This window comes from Taudactylus pleione, unplaced genomic scaffold, assembly GCF_031769625.1.
Source record: "Taudactylus pleione unplaced genomic scaffold, aTauple2 ptg000347l, whole genome shotgun sequence".
Lineage (NCBI taxonomy): Eukaryota > Metazoa > Chordata > Amphibia > Anura > Myobatrachidae > Taudactylus > Taudactylus pleione.
The window spans coordinates 456,176-479,167 of NW_028284748.1; the positions used below are offsets into that span (position 1 = coordinate 456,176).

General features: G+C 45.4%; 1 protein-coding gene across 2 annotated transcripts in view; it reads left to right on the forward strand.

Moving 5' to 3' along the window:
- TIMM44 (translocase of inner mitochondrial membrane 44) overlaps positions 1 to 22,992 on the forward strand; it is a 119,563-nt gene that overhangs the window by 83,856 nt on the left and 12,715 nt on the right. For both annotated transcript variants that reach the window (XM_088444076.1, XM_088444077.1), the window contains exon 8: positions 3,701 to 3,793. In XM_088444076.1, the coding sequence (XP_088300202.1) occupies positions 3,701 to 3,793 (93 nt within the window). The remainder of the gene's footprint in view (positions 1 to 3,700; positions 3,794 to 22,992) is intronic.

Here is a 22,992-nt window from a genome sequence, read left to right on the forward strand (position 1 = left end):
CACCACGAGTAGCAATTGGATACATTATTATTTAATTTTTAGTTTTTGCTGTAAAGAATTTGTATATAGTAGTAGATCAAAGTAGCAAATTTTAAGAAAATCACACGGTGTGGCTAAATTGCAGAGTCCATGGCATGCCAAATTGGGCCATATGGCTATGTATGTGGACACATCTGTACCATACCCACTTCTATAAAAGTGTATGAAAATGCATAACTGTTTCTTTATCACAACCAATCCTGGTATTTATCATTATTATTGCTCCGCACTTCCATGTTCATGAATTTCAATAAGAAACTTAGTCAAACTATAATACAGCATATTATGATACAAACAGTATGTCATAGCTAGGACCTCTAAAGCCGCATATCCACTAGTAGACATGGAAACGACAGCACGATTACGACATTGTAATCGTGCTGTCATTTCCATGTCTAGTGATGTGCCTACACTGAACGTTCACTCGTTCAGTGTAGGCACTTCCATCATCCCCGCCTATGCTGAACCTGACGGGATCGTCAGGTTGACCAGCATGTACAGGTGATGATAGATGTCGGAAATGACCAGCGGGCACGCGCATCGCTAGTCGTTTCCGACCAAGACATGCTCAATGCATGCGTGATGAATGCTCGATTTGCAAGCAACAACGGTTTGTTTTATCCTGGTATAATACACTGTAAACTCTGCAATTTCCTGCTGGTTTTGTACTTCTAATGGTGCATACACACGGTCAGATTTTCTGCCAGATCTGAACGATAACGATTTAAAAAAATCGTTCAGTCGTTCATATCTGAAAGAAAATCTGACGTGAGCCTGCAACTATGAACAATGCGCGTTCCTGCTTGTCAGATAACGATATCTGACATCTGAAGTGTTTGCAGTCCGATTTGGACAATTCCATTCATTTTAATGCTGTCTGAAATCGTTCAAATCGTTGGTAAAATCTTTCAAATCGATGGTAAAAATCATTCAATCGTGTTTATGCACCATTAGTATCAGACAATTTATTAGAAAGATTGTTAGATCTCACACCACTTTGCAGTACTGACTTTTCTGCCAGGTCTTGTGACCTGCTTGGGTCCAGTCATTATTTTAATTTGCTTCTATTGTACAAAAGTTGTATCCATGCTGTCAGTGTCTGTGATTCGCTACAGAGTCCAAGGAAGTTATGTAGCTGGAGACCGTGTGGTGGAAACTGGGAAGTCTAATAAAGCTTCTTCTGATAGATGATAAATGTTGTTGGTTTATTGTACGTACATAAAACAGAATATTAGGTGACCGGAAGGACCAGCTAATATGATCAGATAAGGAACTGCGATGAGTGACCAGCACTATACATGGAAAGTCTCTGATGGTAGTAACATAAGCAAAATAATGATTCACACAATACTTCCAGTAGCAGATTATGTAATCGACAGGAAGGAGAAAGCTGAGGAGGGTACCAGGGTAAGGTGTTAGTGTGGATACACACCTGCACGATATCGGCCCGATTTAGCCAAATTGGAATGACAAATCGGGCATATCGTTCAGTGTGTATGCCCGATTTGCATGCTCCCGTGGTTGCATGCGTTATCGTGTGATTGACTGTGCTGCACAGCCAATCACACAATGTCGCATGTGGCGCCATACATATTAATGAAGGACGTCGTTCCGTCATTCATTAAATTGTGCAGTGTTTACCGGCAATTATGAGATGTGCAGGGTGAAGACAAATCGCCCGGAACATTGACACGATTGGCGGTCGTTTAGGTGTGTACCCAGCCTTAGATTGTGCTTACTAGCAGTGAGTGCTCTGGTACAAGGCCTCTCCACTGCACACTGTAAAAGTTGGCGATTTGGAAGGTAAGATAACACAGAGAGGCACTGATGGGCAACAGTGATGATTGCAGTCAGACCAGCATAGAGATGTCACTGTAGAAACTGCAGGCTAGGATGCAACCAGCAGAACAGACTGGCTTTAGGGAAATTCAGGCTGGTCTGAAATTTAGCAGCATACAACATCCTACAGCAGTTAGTGATAGCATACAACTGCGTTGATTAGCTCTTGGATAGCACACAGTTCAACACAATTCTGGATAATGCATTTAGAACTGAATAATTCTTGAAACACAAATACCCAGAAGTATGTGGGCAGCACCAGCAGAACAGATGGGTGCTGGTGGACTAAATACCTTGACTCAGATGTCCTGAATGGAGTATAGCACAACAGGCAGGAACTTGGAAGCATACAACTGGACAGGAGTCACAGGGTAGCGCTCACCAATACTGACTAGCGCTGAAGAAACGGACAGCAGCTTGATGGAACCCACTGGACTGTGAAGCCAAATTACTTGCAGACTAGAACTAGCAGTCAGCAATACAGCAGAAGTTGTACTGGAAATGATAAGTGGCCAGGGAACAACTTATATAGGGCTCCCTGGCTGTTGATTGGTCTCAGAACTCTGGTTGAGCAATGGTCAGCTGATGGCAAGTGCCGGCTCAACATGAGATAAACAACAATCACACTACTTGTTACAATTATGCACATGCTCTGACAGCTTGGGTGAGTGATGCACTCCTATGAAGCGACAGCTCCTGGTGCAGAAATGGGCTTTACTAGTGTGACACATGCGGTTGTTGCAACCTTTAAAGAAATATTACAATCAATATAGAAAACTTGGCTACAATTCTGGCAATTATTGGGCGAATTAACGAGCGAACAAAACATGCGGTCGTTTTTTTGATAAAAACGCCCCCTGGCCGCTCGCATCATACGTCATGTCTGCTATTTATTAGATTAATCGAGTACATCGACCAGCGTATGAACTGCTCGCTATTCTTGTGGTTGGTTTTTCCTACCACAAATTTGCGAGCAGTTTTGACTATAAAATAACCCAGTGACATGGTCAGTGACGCTGCTGTATTAATTATGCACACCCATAAAACGCCCATTTTGACCTTTAAGCACGCCTGCGTTCTGATCTCCACTCCCCGTTTTCAAGCACCTTCCCCTGTTACCACCCACATACGCCTCCTCCTGTCACTCATATTAGCAGGCATTCGCTATTTAGCGAACAAACGATTTTCGGCCGCACTGACTGGTTCGCGCATGCGTATTACGATCCGTACGCATGCGCAGTTGGGCAAACATCGCTCGGAACTTACGAGCGGCTTTGAATCAGGCCCATTGTGTTGTTTGCCCATGAATTATTGATGGACAGAACTGAATATATGAGATCGATGGTAAAAAACTTAAAATGTAGTATTTTATGCTGGACATACACTGCCAAATAAAATGCCTGTCAGACTGACAGACATTTTATCTAGCAGCCTGACACCCTGCAGATATCACGGGCATACACTGTGAGATGTATGTGTATTGGCCCCGATATCTGCGCTCCACCCCCAGGTAGGAGACATTTCCCCGTTCCTTTCCTGGGAAGGAACAGTGGAAAAGTCTGTCTGTCGGCTGCGGCTGTGTATACACGCCCGATGCGGCTGACATTTAATTTTCAAATTATCGCAAACTTACCTTAATAATTTAAAAAAAATATATAACAATCGCAGAAGGAGAACAGACGAGCTTATCACATTTTCTAATGCAGCCATTGAAAAAATCTGTTTAAGCTCTTTAGTATGTATTTTTTTTTATTGGTACTGTAATTATTCAGCTTTTATTTGCCATTAAACATTTTTTGTATTTTTTTGTTATTTTCACCAGGATTCTTTGAAATGAAGATGAAATATGATGAGAGTGATAATGCAATTATCAGAGCGTCCCGTACCATTACAGACAAAATAAGCGATCTTATTGGTAAGTAAAATTTTGCTAATAGTCTGTATAATATATAATGGTATGTAAACTTATTGTCAAATTAATTTTACTATTGTTTTACGATGTACAAACTTTTTTAATGGTAGAAATTATCAGAAAAAAAAAAAGAGAACTTTTCTGGGGCACTCTTTAAATTTGTTAAAACTTTACTTTTAGTGTTAATTATAGTACTCACAAATCCAACAAACATAACTAAATTACAATCACAGTAAAGGGTGGTTCCTATTTGTATTATATTACTGGAACCATTCAAGGGCTGCAGAGCCTGTTATTGCAGAAAAATAATGTTTAATGTGTCATGAACCTATTGGCTACAAAGTATATCACTTATACTGACAGGGGAATCCCTGTCTGGCAACAGTGTATTTTAATTGGATACAGTTGAATAATAATGAAACAATGTAACACCTTGTTACAAGCTGGTTGATTATACAGTATTTGAACACAGCCTACAATCAGAGCAAAAGTTCTATTCATGTGGTCTCATGGTTTACATCAGAGCCGGCCCTAGGCATTATAAGCAAATGCCTAGGGGCGACTCAGTATGCTAGGGGCATCCCAGGGCTGAGTGAGCTCTGCCTGCCTGTCCTCAGCCCTGCCGCTACCTGCAGCTGCTCCCAGTCCCACCTACCCCAGAGCCGGCGGCGCAGTTACCCACTCTCTCCCCCATAATGCTGCCGCTATCGGAGCGCAGCGGATGGCCAGGCCGGTCATGTGACCGGCATCCGCATCTGCCCGGTCCTTAGTCAGAATGAGCTTCTGCAAGAAGCTCATTCTGACAGTCTACTGGACTGCAGTGGTGGATTCAGTGGGGGCAATAAGGGTGATCGTCCCCTTTAATACACAGCCCCAGCCCCGCCCACCCGCTGATCCTGCAGGCAACAACACAGCTCCGGGCAGTGCAGAGGCTGGGGAGACTTGAGCTGTGGAGGAACCTCCCACCTGCCGGCACCACTGACATCCTCTCTTACTACTGCTGCCTGGGCCTGCCTCTCCGATGGACAGCCTGCTGCTGCTGCTGTTCAGAGGCTGAGAGAACTAAGGGGGCAGGCACAGGCAGCCTGTCCTGAGTCACAAGTCTGAGCCTTAGCATGGCTCTATGTGGAGGAGGGCGGTTGCGCTGTGGCAGTCAGTGCACATGGCTACAATCAAAATGGCTACAATCAAGGAGCCATTCAGGGGATCCTGGCGGCGACTGTTCTATGAGAGGAGAGGACTGTAACTGCTTCCTCTGAGTCTGCACTAGATGCCAAGCAGACACAAGGAGGATGCCCCACCAGCCCACCCCAAGCTGACAGTAAGTGAGATGAATATTGATTGACATTTTTTGTTTGATTTTTTTTTTAATGTGGCAGAATGTGTTTTTTTTTCTTATGTGTTAGCTTATAGATGTGTTTTTATCTCATGTGGGGGCCTGTGTGTGTGTTTTTATCTCATGTGGGGGTCTTCTTGCACCAGCCATGCACACAGTCAGGGGGAGGGGAGCAGCAGCCATGCACACAGTCAGGGGGAGGGGAGCAGCAGCCATGCACACAGTCAGTGAATGGGTGGGTAGCTGTATTGCTTTGCCCACATCCTTTACTACTATTAAAACGGCCCTGGGCACAGATAAAGTGTTTATGTATGCCCTGTATGCAGGTGTGTTATCCGGCGTTAGTGAGGAGTGTGCTCTCAGATTGCTGGGGAAAGGGATGCATCGTGCACACGTCTGTCATACTGAACTGGGGACCTCATTCAAACCCGCTCGCAAGTGGGTCGATGGTGAGGGCATGCGCAGCGCTCGTGCGCAAGCCCTGGACCGAGTGACAAATTCACTCGCTACGGGGCGGCTGTCGATGTTGATCGACAGCTCGTCCCGTTTTGTAGGCGGGGTGGGGAGGACGAACAGAGGCATTCCTGAAGGAACACCTGCCGTTTGTGGGCGGCCCTACTGACATCACCAGTGATGTCAGTAGGAAGCTTCCTGCTCTGTTAGAGCAGGAAGGTAACTGGGGCTTGCGGTAGACGAGACCCTACCGCAAGGGTCTCATCGCAAGCCCCGATGGTCTCAACCATCGCAACCATCACCTGGTCACTCACTAAAGCTGTGGGTGGTCACCCACAGCTTAGCGAGTGGACAGGAGGCCGACTTTCAAAACAAAAGCGGCTGCCCTCATTCAGAGCGAGTGCTCGCTTTTTGCGAGCAGCTCTGAATGAGGGCCTGTATCTCCAATGCAGCACTCCCACCCCGGCTCACTGTGTCTGTGTGCTCAGTCACTTCAGTGAGAGCACAGGCTTATCCCTAAAGTGTGCTCACAAAGATAAAGATCGCAGTAATTGTAAAGCATGCTCCCCAGGGTGATGGGCATAAACTATATAAGGGGTGAGGTGATGGGCATAAAATACGCATAAATATTAGGACAAGGCATAATGACAAGGGAAGAAGAGTGTGAAATTTGAAATGAAAGGGGAAAAAAGGATAGAAGAAGCAAAAAGATAAATAAATAAAGACTGGAATGGATACACAAAGCTATGTCGTAAGGTTATTGCCTCAAAAATGGGAGGAGCCAGGATTGGAGGTGGGAGGAGGAATAAGTAGAGAAGGGAGGAGTCATGATTCATTCTTAAACCGCTCCCCCTAAAAGAAAGGTCTAGATCCGCCACTGTACAGGAGGAGCCAAGATGGCCACGGGAGGGCATGCTGCGCCCTGCCGCTGCCACACCTCCCATGGGCCTTTGCGGAGCAGAGCCGTGAGTAACAGCTCACTATATATGGATATATATAATGTGTTATTTTTGGCGTCCGCGTATAAACAATAAGATTGGTGGTGGGATTATATGCTAGGGGGCACTAGTCAAAATTTTGCCTAGGGCACCAAATTGGCTAGGGCCGGCTCTGGTTTACATCAATCGGTGATAATTCTTGAGCAAATTAACACAGCACAGACTTAATTATTAGCTAATACTTATATAGAGTATATTCAAAGTATACATAGGGGGGAATTAAATTAGCCTTCATAATTTACTGGATGCTAATTGATCCCCCCGAGGTAATTAAGTTAGCCCCGAAGGCAGCCCACATGGTGTACTTAATAGGGATTTTTGTTTCGGGGCTGATCAGATTCTAAAAGAAATTCCAGGTATGTAGCATGTTAATGGGTGAAGAGACCATGTTGACGCATAGGTCAATGAACTTATCACGGATTCAATGTGTTAACACATTAAATTAATGGATGAAAAAAAGGGTCTTTGGTGAAAAAGGATCTGGAATTGAATAGCCCCAGACATTAAAGCCCGCGACTACCACCCTTTTTTACCCTTGTTAAATTAACAGGGCTAATTGAATTTGGCCCTTATGCCGGCCATACACTGTGCGATTTAGAAACATAACTATGTGTTGTACGATTTCCCTTAAGATTTTTCCTTTGAAATTCTCAATATGATGTGGTCAAATGGTGTACACGATTGTACATACGAGCATACTATCCCGAAATGTACCCTACACGATGGATCACAATCTTACGGTTTTTCCGTAAGATCTCCGATCCAGCTATATGACGGCGGGGACGCGCATTGGCATTGTAAACGTACAAAAATAACGCATGATGTGCACAATCATTACGATCGATCGAAATCGTCCACATTGTGCAAAAAATCGCACAATGTATGGGGCCGCTTTAGTATGTAATCAGAGTAAGTATTAATATGGTCTCGCCAAATCTGAATATCACCTTTTAGTCAAATTACATTTTTTATGCTTATTCAAACTAATGCAGAAATATTCCATATCACCAATTTGAAGATAAAGGAATAGAAAGTAGGAAAAACAACAAACAGGATGTGTACTAGGCTCCTACTATTAACCGTTTGTCTATGACATTGGTCGGCTATTAGAGCACCCTATAGGTACACAGTGATATGTATGAAAGGAATGTAGTTAAAAAACCTACGATTGGAATGCCGGCTGAAGAAATCTCGGCACCAAAATCCCGAACTGCGGACAGAAGACCGATGCCAGAATCCTGACATGAGCGGAGATGCCCGCGCCCGGATCACGACAGCCGGCATCCCGATCGGAAGTACATCGGGCGCCCTTAGCTGTTAGCTGTGGGGGAGGGTTAGGTTTAGGCACCCCAGGGTGGTTAGGGTTAGGCTGCGGGAAGGGGGGTTGGATTAGACACTAACTGGGAGGGTTAGGGTGCGGGGTAGGGATGGTTAGGATAGAGAAAAGGAGGGTTAGGGGTGAAAGGGGGAGGGATATCATACTTATCCCTTCGGGATGTCGCTGTCTGTCTTTTGACATCCGGCATCCCGACTGCTGGAATTCCATACTCAACCCGTATGAAGTAACACTGCATTTGCATTTAACCAGTGTAATTCCAAATGGAGGAAAACCCCCAGTTAATGAAAGTACAGATTAAATTCTTGTGTGCATATAGTATGATAGGTCGGCAGCCTTTTAACACATTTTAAAATGTGGTGAAATATTAAACACATAACAGCTGGGAAAAGACTAGAATACTGCAGTAAGTATAATTCCTTGCATAGTGCTATGCATACAGCTTATGTTACCTATGAGACTGACCCCTCTGATAATAATTTTGAGGTTTAGTAACAACACCGTCAATTGCTGCAGAGTTTCCTGTTGGCCAATGCTCGGACCCAAACAGATTATGCAAAAAAACGCTACTATAGATGGGGCAATAGATCTGGGCGTTTATTGGCTAATATGGTGAATTGCAACGTCCTCGACAATCTATTAAGGCATTACGTAACCCTACTACATCTGCCCATTTGGTATCCACTCTTGATATAGTATCCACATTTCAGCGTTATTATGAGTCTTTGTATAGGGCCCCTCCAGAACTTCCTAGTTTACATTGGAACCTGCTAAATGAGGCGAAGCTTCCGAAACTTACTTCCACCCAGAGAGACATATTGACTCAGGATATTACAGAGATGGAGATCTCAGGTAATTTTCTTGTCGCCGTAATAATAAATCTCCAGGCCCCGATGGTTTTTCAGGGGACTATGATAAGATGTTGCAGCCGCAAATAGTCCCATTTCTCACTACTCTCTATGAGGGTATATTGGAGGGCCACCTCCATTATCCAAATTTTAATAAAGCATACACTATAGTTATACCTAAGCCTTTTAAAGATCCAGAATTGGTTACATCATATAGGCCTATTACACTTTGAACCAGGATTTTAAAATATTGACCAAAATAATGGCCAATCGGGTTTCACACGTGGTAGATTTTCGGTAAAAGGGGTTAGAACGGCTCTGGCAACTATAGTGTCTCACTCCAATTCCCCATCCCCTCTGGGAGCAATGCTTTTGAGTTTAGATGGGGAAAAGGCATTTGACATCGTGTCTTGGGGTCATTTGCTTAAAATCTTAGATATGTGATTTTGGTAGACCTTTCTCAGAACTGTTTCGATTTTTATATTATTTGCCGACTACTACCTTGATAATTAATGGCACCTGTAGTTCCCCCATTACAATGACGAGAGGCACTCGACAAGGATGTCCTTTATCGCCGTTGTTATTTAATATAGCTTTGGACCCATTACTGCGTATTCTCAACTCCTGGTATGAATACCCTTAAATTGCTAGAGAGAAATAATCGCTGTCCAGACAATTATTGTGGCTCCAACGCCCTAAATAAAAGAAAGTTACACGCTTTCATCTAGCACAATTAGCGCAAAGACAATTAACTACAGAATATACGATACAGCCCAATACATACGCGTGCGCACTGGTCCCAGCATACAGTCATCAGTCCAGAAACCTGTGGCCATCCAGAATGGCAGTATACTAGAACCAGCATGCAAGCTATATACCCTCCCAGAACAAAGAAACTAGTTAACGGATTTCCATTGGATCTTGCTCGTGGACATTCTGGTACGATGCAGGTCATTGGACAGTTCATATAGCATCACTAGGGGTATGTCCCAGTTCCTCAGTTGTTGCTTTGTGTGGTTTTCCCACCGAAGAACTGGTTTAAACTAGTAAAAATCACTTCATACAATTTCACATTCTAACCACTATTTTCATATAGTTCATATCTTGCGAACGCATGATGCGATTTCCTTGCGGGTCGAACCGGAATCTGCAAACAAACATTGCTTTAGATTGGTACCAAACATAAAATGTCTACTAGCTTATGTACCTTAAATATCGTATACATTACATTTTACAACATAAGTATTCGTTAATAAAACCTCTAATATTTAGCTTTTAATGTGGAGGAACCTTTTTATAAGTTTTGGTATGTGTGAGAGAATATTGCGTATAGTCGTTAGTATGCGTGGTGCGTTTATGTGTAGAGTGCTTTGATAAACATGTGCATCATATATATTTTATATGTATGAATTAATGTGCGTTTAAGTTATGGTAGGAGTTTTAACAATATGTGGCAGCAATGCAGACGCACAACGCTGATAATCGCATATTAGCATCGCACACAATGGTATCATGCTGACAACGCAAGATGGCGTCGTCAGGGGCAACACAAGATGGCGTCGCCCGATATTAATTTAAGATCTGGTCTCAGCCAATCATCCGGCTTCGACACTGGCCAGATTTTAAAGCTATTCTGATGGGTTCCCAGGAGCTTAAAGTCCAAGCCTTTGCTGATGACTTATTATTTTATATCTCAGATCCAGAACAGATCCTATCCAAAATTTTTGAGAAATTGGCAGATTTTGCTAAAGTTTCTGGCTTTAGTATTAATTCTGATAAGTCAGAAGCATTGTACTTGGGTTCCATGGTGAAGCCACACTGGGGTGACTTATAGCCGGTGGTCTGGGCTACTACTTCCCTATTTGGGAATGGTATTACCTAGGGATGTGCAGGCTCGGTTCTACTCGGTTCCGTTCGGTTCTTTTTACCGAATCTTATTGGCTATCCAAAAACTATTACCATGTTATATTGGGGACTTATATGATCTTGATATGAGGTCGCTTATTTCAGAGTTAGTGGGTGAATTGTCCCGATGGCGTCACCTTATGTTGTCCTATTTAGGTAGGATTCATTTATTAAAAATGATATCTTTCCCTAAACTCCTCTACCCCTTACAGATGTTGCCGATTTTGCTATCACAGGTGGATGAAAAGTTTCTGTATAAAACTTTTCGGGACTTTATTTGGAGGAATAAACGTCGTCGAATTGGTCTGCTGAAGCTTCAACAAACCCGGGCTAATGGAGGGGTTAATTTACCTAATTTAAAATGATATAGTCATGCTGGAATTTTGAGATACATATGGTAATGGATGCACAGGATGGACTTATATACTGATTCAAAACTGGATCAGTCTTTCCTAACTGATCAGCACTTACTGGTGTTCCTCCATTCCCATAAACAAGAATTATCTGAGGATATTATTAGTAATCCCCTACTGATGGTTGCAAGTTTGGCACTTTGCTAGAAAGCAAAGGAATTTAAATTGTCGTCATTCCCTCTTCCACCCATTACTTTTAAACCCTGAGTTTCAAAATGGGGAGGCTTTCGCGCCTTTCTCATTATGGCCTGATAGGGTGATCCCTTACATCTGAGCATTGGTTGACACTGAAAACTTTAGGCCCTATCGAGTGGCGGAATTGGTGGATAAATATAGTTTACCTCAATCCCACTCTCTGGCATTCTATCAGGCACAACACTATGTGAGTTTCATGATACGGACTCTTTCCCCAGTAGATTGGTCCAACTCTTTGAATCTATTATTAGCTAGACCTATGGGTGGATGGGGGGCAAATTCTCTCCATTATAAAATTCTTCAGATTCCTTAGACCATTGTAAAATATCTACAGGGTTATCTACCTGGTGTACTGTATTCCCCCACATTACCATGGAAAGCTTGTTACGCTCATTCCTCTATTCTCAATCGGTGCTCTCATCCAGCATGTATAGAGAAAAGGAGAGCTATAGTAAGAACTTACCTTTAACTCTTTCTTCGAAGTCCATAGGGTCCACAGGGAGACCTTGGGGTGTAGGTGATGGGAACCCTTAGAATGTAAGCTCCTATGAGCAGGGCCCTCTACCCTCTTGTGCATCTCCTTACTATACCTTCATCTACTTCTTACTCTCTACCAGGGCACCTAACACTTGATTGCTTTGCATTGTTGCTTATCTGGGTGTTATGGTCGTGAATGTAGCAATGTATATTATCCATGTCCTGTAATGTATTGTACTGTACTGTAAGTTACTGTAAATCAATCTATTTGTTTATGTACTTTGTAAGGTGCTGCGGAACACTTGTGGCGCCATATAAATAAACGATAATAATAATAATAACCAATCCAGGCACCATGGAGTTAAAGCTATCAGCTCCCAGGATGCATTGGGTCCACTCTCCCTATACTCCACCCCCTGAGGCAGCTCAGTTGGTAATAAGCCAAAGGCCAGAGCAGGATAAGAGAGAAGGAAGACTGGTACATTCAAGAATCACATTCTCGCTCAGAAGGAGACAGGAAACTGCTGACCAGAAACATATCCCATATGAAGCCAGGTGCGTCAGGGCGGATAACAAAGGTAAGTTCTTACCATAACTAATTTTCTTCTTCAGGGTCCATAGGCTCTACAGGGAGATTTTGGGCATGTCCCAAAGCAGTCCTTTTAAGGGTGGGAGCGCTCCTGCGCTGAGAGGAGAATCCGGCGCCCAAAGGAAGCAGCCTGAGAGGCGAAAGTATCAAATGCATAGAACCTTAGAAAGGTCTGGACAGAAGACCACGTGGCCACCTTACAAAGCTGAACAGCCAAGTTGCCACGCCGAGCTGCCCACAAGGGACCCACAGACCGAGTAGAATGAGACTTAACAGAAGTCGGAACAGGCAGGCCTGTCTGCGTGTAAGCTTCTGAAATAGTCATACAAAGACATCTAGACAATGTTTATTTATGGGCTGGCCATCCCTTCTTGTGAAATCTATGGAGCACAATCAAGGAGTCTGATTTCCGAAGAGAACTGGTACAGTCCACATAAATCCTGAGGGCGCGGACCACATCCAATGAGGCCTCACCTCCCGAGAGGTCTGGTGATAGAAAGGCCGCTACTATAATTTCCTGATTAACATGGAAACTAAAAACAACCTTAGGAAGGAACTCAGGGCAAGTACGAAGCACCGCTCTGTCCCAGTAAAATATCAGAAAAGGAGGACGACAGGAGAGTGCTCCCAATTCTGACACCCTTCTGGCATATGCAATAGCCAGAAGAAAAAGAGCCTTAGCTGTTAACCACTTAAGTTCCACTGAATCTAGAGGTCCAAATGGAGGGCCCGAAGAACTACTGCCAAATCACAAGGAGCCACTGGGGAAACAAAGGGAGGTTGACTCCGGTTGACACCCTGGAGGAAGGTGTGGATATCCAGAAACGGAGCAATTCTACATTGGAACCACACTGACAGTGCAGAGACATGCACTATCAACGAGGCCAGGCGTAGGCCGAGGTCCGATCCAGCTTGAAAGAATGCCAGTATTCTGGAAATTCTAAACACCTGAGGGTCGTGATCTCTTGTACAACACCACTGGAAATATGTAAGCCACACTCTGTGGTAGATCCTGGCGGAGGCAGGTTTATGCGTTCTAAGCATCGTGATGATGACTGAGCTAGAGAATCCCTTTGACCTTAGGAGGGATGTCTCAAGAGCCACACCATCAAAGACAGACGATCCAGGTCGGGGTAAAGGCAAGAACCCTGAGACAACAGGTCCGGACGTTGAGGCAGTAGAAACGGAGTGTTGATGGAGAGACTCCGAAGATCTGAGTACCAATGACGTCTGGGCCAAGCTGGAGCCACCAGCAGGGCAGTGCCTTCATCTTGCTTGAACTCCCGAAGAACTTGAGGAAGCAGGGAGACTGGAGGAAATAGGTACGCAAACCGGAAGGACCATTTTACTGATTGAGCATCCACCAGGCTTGCTTCGGCATCTCTTTTTCTGGCCCCGTACACTGGTAACTTGTGATTGTGTCGGGAGACCATGAGGTCCACCTCTGGGAGACCCCATTTGTCCACTAGGAGTTGAAACACCTCTTGGTGAAGAGACCATTCCCCTGGATGCACGTTGTGACGGCTGAGGAAGTCAGCTTCCCAATTGAGAACTCCCAGAATGAACACTGCCAAAATGGCCGGAGATGAGATTCTGCCCAAGTCAGACTGCGTGACACTTCTGTCATTGCTGCCCGACTTCGAGTGCCTCCTTGATGGTTGATGTAAGCCACTGTGGTGGTATTGTCGGACTGGAACTGCACGGGCTTTCCGTGAAGAATGTGCTTTGCCATCATGAGGGCCCTGTAAACAGCCTGAATTTCCAATATGTTGATGGGCAGAGATGCCTCTACTGTTGTCCACCGGTCTTGAAAGGAGTGTGGACCGGTCACTGCACCCCATTCACGGAGACTGGCGTCCATTGTTAGGAGTATCCAGTCTGGGATCCAAAAGGGGTGACCCTTGGTTTAGATGAGATGTCTGTAGCCACCAAGGGGTAAATTTACTATTTTTTTTAAACTCTATTTGCTTCACCGAAACTTGATTGAGTTTACCCTTTAACAACTCACAAATTTACTAAGAAGTGAGTTTAGTTGAAAGTGAGTTTACCGATGGTGAAGTAGATCAAGATTTCTCCCCCCTATTTGCGAGTTTAGAGATTACTCACCCGAGAATGCAGTGTTTTCTCTCTGCCAAACTCACCCGAGCAAGCAGCCTGCACATATCTGTGAGATATGTGTAGGCTGCTTGTGTATTGTATCTGTAAAAAACAGGTTAAAATATATTAAACAAGTTACGTAGGGACCCCCCCAAAAGCCTAACCATCCCCGGACTTGGCAGCCTGTCGTGGTACCTAAAATTACAGGGAACAAGTAGGGTTCCACCGTAATTTAGGTACCAGCACCAGGCTGCAGGGCGAGTCCTGGTTTTAATTATAGGGGGGAAAAATGCATAGGGGTCCCCCTATAATTAAAACCAGCACCGGACCCAAAACAACCGGGGTGTAATGCCACAGCCCGGAGACCCTATTACCGGGTCTCCAGGGCCAAAGCACTCTCACCTCAAGCCGCTCAGGCTCTAGCCGGATACCCTGACTCTGCATGTGGGCTGCCATGACAGCCATAATTTTGGTAAATACCCTTGGAGCCGTGGATAGGCCAAAGGGCAGCACCCGAAACTGGAAGTGTCGTTGCAGTATAGCAAACCTTAGATAACGCTGGTGAGAAAGCGTTATGGGAACATATAGGTATGTATCCTGAATGTCCAGTGATACCATGTAATCCCCAGGTTCCACAGCCAGTATGATGGATCGTAAGGTTTCCATCCTGAGCCTGGGCACCCTGAGGAACTTGTTCAGAGATTTGAGGTTGAGTATAGGTCAATGAGACCCATTCGGTTTCTGAACCAGAAAGAGAGCAGAATAATATCTAGTCCCTCTTTGAGATGGCAGAACTGGTACAATTACACTTGCCTACAGCAAGAACTGTATGACTTTCTGGATCTGCAAGGCCTTGGTCTTGTCGGAAGGAGGGCCTGTGCAGAAAAATTGGTGGTGAGGCCTTCGAAGGAATGAGAGGGCGTACCCCTGAAATACCACTTCTCTTACCCAAGCATCCTTGGTGGTTTGACACCAGCACTGGGCGAACTGAAGAAGTCGGCCCCTCACTCTGGGGTCCCCCAGAGGGAGGTCCGTCCTGTCAGGCTGCGGGTTTATTCTCCGGTTTGGAGGTCGGGCGTCTTGTGCTCCAGGCCTGTTTCTTGGGCTTGGCAGTCTTCTTGGCAGTGGACTGCCTAGGGAAGGACTGCCCTTTAGATTTTCCTTGGGTACAAAAGGAGGAGCTTCAATACTTTGCAGGAGCAGATGCTGAGTGCAGAAATGCAGATTTGGATTTGGCCAATGTGCCAAACAATTTTGTCCAAGTGTGGACTAAACAAAATCTCCCCATTATAGGGCAAGGTCTCCAGGCCTTTCTTATAATCGGCATCCGCCTCCAATAGCGTAGCCACAGGGAACGGTGAGCAGACACGCCCGCAGCCTAGACCCTACATGTCAGAAGACTAGAGCGGCCTCACCGATTATATATGCAGCCGCATCCCTAATATGGCCGACCAGTGACACCTGATACACTTGACTCCTTGGAAGTTTTCCATAGAGTCAGCCCAACTCTCTATATCCTTAGCTACCCAGGCGATAGCCATGGATGGCCGGGCAACAGCTCCTGAAAGAGAGTATATAGACTTTAGGCAAGTTTCCACCTTCCTATCCGTAGGATCCTTTAAGGAAGAAATGGAAGGCATCGGAAACGTTGCACTTTTAATTAACCGTGTAACGTGTGAATCCACTGCGGGGGGTGATTCCCACTTCTTACAATGAGCCTCAGGAAATGGGTAACATGAGGTCAAACGTTTCTGAGGTTGATACCTCTTACCAGGCATTTGCCAGGCCTCAGCCATGTGATCCACCAGCTGATCTGATAGAGGGAATACTGCCGAAGTTTAAACAGAGGGTGTTTGGATTTAGGGGCTTGTTCGTCATCGTCTATAACCAATTTGGATCTTATTGCATGCACCAAGGCAGGAGTATTAATTCTTGACTTAGGCTCTGCCTCTTGCTGAGGGGAGTCGGGGTTAGAGGCATCAGCCATCTCTCCGTCATCAGATGACATCTCAGATTCTGACAGCTGTGTGGATTGAGATGACAACACAGGACAGGACGCTTAGCTAGTCTAACGGGCTTCTCACTCTGCAACATGGTCTGAAGAGCCGTAGAGGTCGTTGCCAGACTCTGTACTGAGTTATAGAAAACATCCTCCCATGGTGGAGGTCCACCCTGTGGTAATCCCAGAGAGGGAAAGGAGGAGTCTGCATGAACAGTGGCAGTCCCTGTGAGGGAGGGACGAGCTGCTGTGGTATCCCCATAGGAGGAGAAGCAGCCAGTACTGCCAGGCGGTCCATAATAGAGGCCAGCATATGCAAAAAAGTTGCCCAAGGAGGCTCCTGTACTGATGTCGGGGGGTTCGAGGAACCTGGCAGGTTATAACACCTCACACATAACCCATCCCGAACCACATCCTCCTCACTGAAAACCGCAGTAAATAATCTGCAAAATTGCGGCATGGTTACAGGAATGTGTTCATTGCCCGTGTCAGACATGTCTGCAGGGTAGAATTATGCACAATATGGTACTGAGTACAAAGCAACCACGAGTATGTATAAATACTAACAGGGAGCAATCTACTGCTCCTGTCTTATGTTTATTTAAGCTGCAGGAACCTGTTGCCTAAACATGGCACAGTGCAGTACACAACAGTATGTGACAGACCTCACAAATATTGTATTGCATATATATATGAGGTCAGGTATGAACCACCCTAACAACAACAACTGTATTAGGGCAGAATGAGAGAAAGTGTATATCCAGAAGCTGACAGATAGAAAACACACACAGATAGATAGCGCTAGCACAAGTCACATACAATGCAGGAAAGACGCTGCAAAGCGGCACTATACTCAACTACACAGACGCAGTGTCTGGTAGGAAATAGCGCTACATATACGCTAACCCTGGGGAGAGGTAAGCAGTGGGACTGGGATGTCCTGGGAGAACTGCAACTGCACATAGAAAATGACCTCAGATGGGCCGTGTCCAGAGGAGGAGAGCAGCTCAGGGAAGCCAGACCGCAGTGGAAAGGCGTGCTGAGCTGAGGAGCCACTTAAACAGGTAAGCTGTCTCCCCTGGCTGGTTATTAATCCCTGGGACGCTGGTTTCCTGAACCAATAGTCCCTGGTGGTCAAGTGGAGCGCTATGGCCGGAGCCTGCGTCCACACCCAGCACCTCCGGTCTGTCCCCTGAGACCAGAGGTCTCTGCCATTACGCAGGGGTCACTGTAAGCGGCGACCCGCCTTACCTGTCCCCTGATATCCGGGTGCAGTCTGGGTCCATTCCGGGGGGCCCTGGCTAGCGCTGTTCCCCCAGAACGCCCGCCAAGATCCCCAGATCAGTACTGGCGTCGCGGCACCGGAGTAGTGATGGAGCGGCAGCGCAGACGTCACACAGACAGTCTTCTGCTGTGCGCTCTTCTTTGTAAAATAAACTAAAGAAATAATCTTTTAGGGGCTGATGAACAGCCCCCCTGCAAAATGGTGACCCGATCTCTGGCCGGGCACCAACGAAACTGTGGTGCTTCTGGCTCGGGGGTGGGGTATAGGGAGAGTGGACACAATGGATCCTGGGAGCTGAAAGCTTTAACTGTGTGGTGCCAGGATTGGTTCCCATCACCTACACCCCAAGGTCTCCCTGTGGAGCCTATGGACCCTGAAGAAGAAATGTTCTATAATAGGGGTTCCCAACCACGGTCCTCAAGGCACACTAACAGTCCAGGTTTTAGGGATAGCCATACTTGAATAACTTAATTAATACTTTGATTTAACCATCTGTTCAGTCATGGATATAACTAAAACCAGGACTGTTAGTGCGCCTTGAGGACCGAGGTTGGGAATCACTGTTCTATAACATTGATCACAATGAATATCTTTCCCCCCACTTCAGGTTCCTGATGGGATTGACAGATACGGTGCCTTGCAAAAGTATATACCCCCCCCCCCCCCCTTTGCATTTTTCATGTTTTGTTGCCTCACAACCTGGAATTAAAATTGATTGTTTGAAGGTGTGCATCATTTCATTCACAGAACATGCCTACAACAGTGAAGTTGTGTTTTTTTTATATTGTGAACCAAACAACATTTGGGACAACATAACAGAAACTTCAGCATGCATAACTATTCGCCCCCCCTAAAGTCAGTACTTTGACGAGCCACCTTTTGTGGCAATTACAGCAGCAAGTCGCTTTGGATAAGTCTCTATGAGCTTGCCACATCTTGCCCCTGCGATTTTTGCCCATTCCTCAAGGCAAAACTGCTCCAGCTCCTTCATGTTGGATGGTTTCCGCTTGTGAACAGCAATCTTCAAGTTTGACCACAGATTCTCAATTGGATTGAGATCTGGGCTTTGACTAGGCCATTCCAACACATTTAAATGTTTCCCCTTAAACCACTGGAGTGTTGCTTTAGCAGTATGCTTCGGGTCATTGTCCTGCTGGAAGGTGAACCTCCGTCCCAGTCTCAAATTACAGGCAGACTGAAACAGGTTTTGCTCAAGAATATCCCTGTATTTAGCACCATCCATCTTTCCCTCTACTCGAATCAGTTTCCCAGTCCCTGCTACTGAAAAACATCCCTACAGCATGATGCTGCCACCACGTTTCACTGTGGGGATGGTGTTCTTGGGGTGATGGGATGTGTTGGGTTTGCACTAGGGATGTGCAGGCTCGGTTCTACTCGGTTCCGTTCGTTTTTTTTACCGAATCTTATTGGCTATCCAAAACTCGTGACAGCTGATACCCAATAAGATTCGGTAAAAAAAAACGAACGGAACAGAGTAGAACCGAGCCTGCACATCCCTAGTTTGCACCAGACATAGCGTTTTCCTTGGTGGACGAAAAGTTCAATCTTAGTCTCATCTGACCAGAGCACCTTCCTCCATACATTTGGGGAGTCGCCCACATGCCTTTTGGCCAACTCAAATCGTGTTTTCTTATTTTTATCACTATGTAATATGGTTTTGATGGTGCTCCAGGGGATCATCAAAGACTTGGATATTTTTTTTATAACCCAACCCAGAATTGTACTTCTCAACAACTTTGTCCCTGACTTGTTTGGAGAGCTCCTTGGTCTTCATGGTGTGATGCCTCTTGCCTAGTGGTGTTGCAGCCTTTGGGGCCTTTCAGAAAAGGAGTGTTTATACTGACAGATCATGTGACACTTAGATTTCACACAGGTGGACTTCAGTTCACTAATCTTGTGACTTCTGAAGGTAATTGGTTGCACCAGAACTATTGAGGGGCTTCATAGCAAAGGAGGTGATTACATATGCACATGCCAATTTTCAGAATTGTATTTATAAAGATTCTTTTTTATATATATTTTTCTCATTTCACTTCACCAAATTAGACTATTTTGTGCAGATCCATCACATAAATTTCAGATAAAAAAATGTTTAAAATACAGGTTGTAATGTAACAAAAAAGGTAAAAAGGCAAGGGGGGGTGAATACTTTTACAAGGCACTGTAACTAGTGTTTGTACTAAGGGCCTGATTCAGAGCCGCTCGCTCTGACAGAGCCGGGCTTTTTTTTTTTTGGAGCGGCCATGATGATGGTCGCGATGGTCAAGACCATTGCAACCATCGGGCTTGCGACGAGACCCTTGTGGTAGGGTCTCGTTCATCGCAAGCCCCAGAGAGCTTTCGGCTCTAACAGAGCCGGAAGCTCTCCACTGACATCACTCGTGATGTCAGCGGGGCCGCCCCCAAACGGCAAGCGTTCCCTCGGGAATGCCTCCATTTGGGCAGACACCCCCCCGACCCGCCCACCAAAGGGGGCGAGCTGTCACTCAACATCGACAGCTCGCCCCCTTTGGTGCAAGACCCGGAGCGACGGATTGCCCGTCGCTAGCCGGGTCTCGCGCATGCGCACGACAGAGCCGGCTCCGTCGTGCGCATGCGCTGTGGGCCACCATCGACCCAGTTGCAAGCGCTCTGCGCTTGCGACCGGATCTGAATCAGGCCGTAAGTGTGGGGCTTCTGATGCAACCTTTATACATTGTATGTGGGATTGCCCCCTTATATGTAGATTTTGGTCATCGGTCAATAGATTTACATCTAGGTGTCTAGTTAATTATCTTCCACTATCGACGGAGTGGGCGATTCTGGGTATCCTGCCACCGTCTGTTTCGGGTAGGGGAGATAGTAAACAATTATTATTGATTATATAAGCGGTGGCTCGTAAATGTATATTACAGATGTGGACACATGCAGATCCGCCATCTGTTTCTTTATTCCGGGCTAAACTATTTTTTGCTTTCCAAATGGATTGGCTAGAGACCACACTGCATAAAGAGACTAAGGCCCTCATTCAGAGGCGTTCGCTATTTGCGTTCGTTCGTTCAAAAACAAGGGGTGGCTATGCAAATGATCCGCACATTGCAGTCTGTTCACACCTCTAAGTCTGAATGAGCGAGCAAAACATGCGCTCTTTTATTTCTTAAAAACGCCCCCTGGCCGCTCGCACCATACGTCATGTCCGCTATTTATTAGATTAATCGAGTACATCGAACAGGGTATGAGCTGCTCGCTATTCTTGTGGTTGGTTTTTTCAACCGCTATTTTGCGACCAGTTCTGAGTTAAAAAAAACCAAGTGACGTGGTCAATGACGCTGCTATATTAATTATGCACACCCATAAAACGCCCGTTTTCACCTTTAAGCACGCCTGCGAACGGAACTCTACTCCCCGTTTTCAAGCACCTTCCCCTGTTACCACCCACATACGCCTCATTCTGTCACTCAAAATAGCAGGCACTCGCTATATTGCGTACAAATGATTTTCGGCCGCACTGACTGGTTCGCGCATGCGTACTAAAAACCGTACGCATGCGCAGATGTGCGAACATCGCTCGGAACGAGCGTACTGCCGCTAGCGAGTGGCTCTGAATGAGGGCCTAAGACAGCTGTTTTTTTTTCAGCTGTGGGAAGGTTTTATAGACTCTTTTATGTTGGCCTTACGACGCCAAATATATTTGTGCTTCCGAAATACTTCTTGGTATGAAATCCTGATTTTAATGGATGATCCGCCCATTTCTTTGCCTGTTACAGGCTGAGATGGAAACTGTTTCTTTTTGGGTTTCCTTTCTCCTGTTTTATTTTATTAGATCATGTTTTGAGGGGTGTGCTTGCCATGTTTAGACTGATTTGAATAATATGTGCCATTTTTTGGTTTCTGTCTGTTGATGGAAATATTTTATATTATTATAAAAAAAAGAAACAAATAATAAGATGATAATATAGTTACTTTATATTCTCTACAATGCACTTTAATATATAATGTCAAAATTTTTACAGGTTTTTGAGCATTAACCTGTTATTCATACAAGGTTTCTAGACAGGACGGTATGGAAAGAGTGCTCTTTACAAATATGCCCAACGTCTACTTTTGGCCATTTGTCCAAAGGACAGTGAATGGTCAATGTGACTGTCAGAAACATATAAACCAGAGTGCAGTATGCTTCTGTATTTCCCTAATTGGATAACAGCTATCACTAAGCTGTGTACCGGTTATGATTGCCAGTGACCACCCCTAGTAAGCCGTCTAGAACTTCAGATCACCCACCACTAACATCCGCCCGTTGTTCCTTTAGAGATAATTGCCTCACCTTTACTTAGGCGGCCGCCTTGACTGCTTGTATATACAGTAGGTGAGATGCGGCTTTTGGAAGCCGATGGTGTGGTGTGCCGATGAAGCGGCAAAGGTGCCGATGGTGCGGCTTGTGTCAATGGTGCAGCAATAGCCGTTAGTAGACAGTCAAATGGTATGTTATGGCTTTGAGAGCCGATGATGCGGCTTGTGCCGATGGTGCTGCAAGGGCCAATGGTGGAGGTGTGAATAGTTGGTGCTGCGGCTTGGAGAGCCAATGGCAGCACAGCGGTGTAGGTGTGGCTTGGAAGCTGTAGAAGAAGCTGGAGAGCCAGAGGTAGCACGGAAGCCACTTCGGGAAGATCAAATTCTGTACTACCAGGAGGAACAGAACGCTGACCATGCAGCCAAGCCGATGGGACTCGGATACGCTATAGTCGGCGAGGCGGCAAAAGTCCAGTGAATACAAATAGAAGGACGCAGCACTATAACTGACACGTCACTTCCAGTGGTGTGCCGATCACCTAGTGACATGAGAAACAGGAGTAACCCCGTCCTGACTGGGTAAACTGCTCAAAGGAGACAAGTCGTGACCACACCAATGAGAGAGCATGATGTGTGAGAAGTGATACCTGAATGGTGCACTCTATTCTCTCCTGGGCATTGGTGAGGAAGCCTGTATGTGCACTACAGAGGTCCCTTGTATGTCTGAGTCCGTTCAATAGCAGAGGATTTTCAATGTTAACTATCATTTTGAGGGTATACATAGCCAAGAGTTGGCAACGGGGAAGCTCACACTTATAAGAAACAGAAATCTCTATGTGGAACAACAGATCTTATAGAAAAGGTTTAACTTGTTATTCCATCAGGGCAGAATCACCCTCTGAAGTTAATAACTGTTGCTTTCGATTCTTTAAAAGTTAATTAATAGTATTTATTTTAGAATGTTAAAAAAGTATAGAAGTT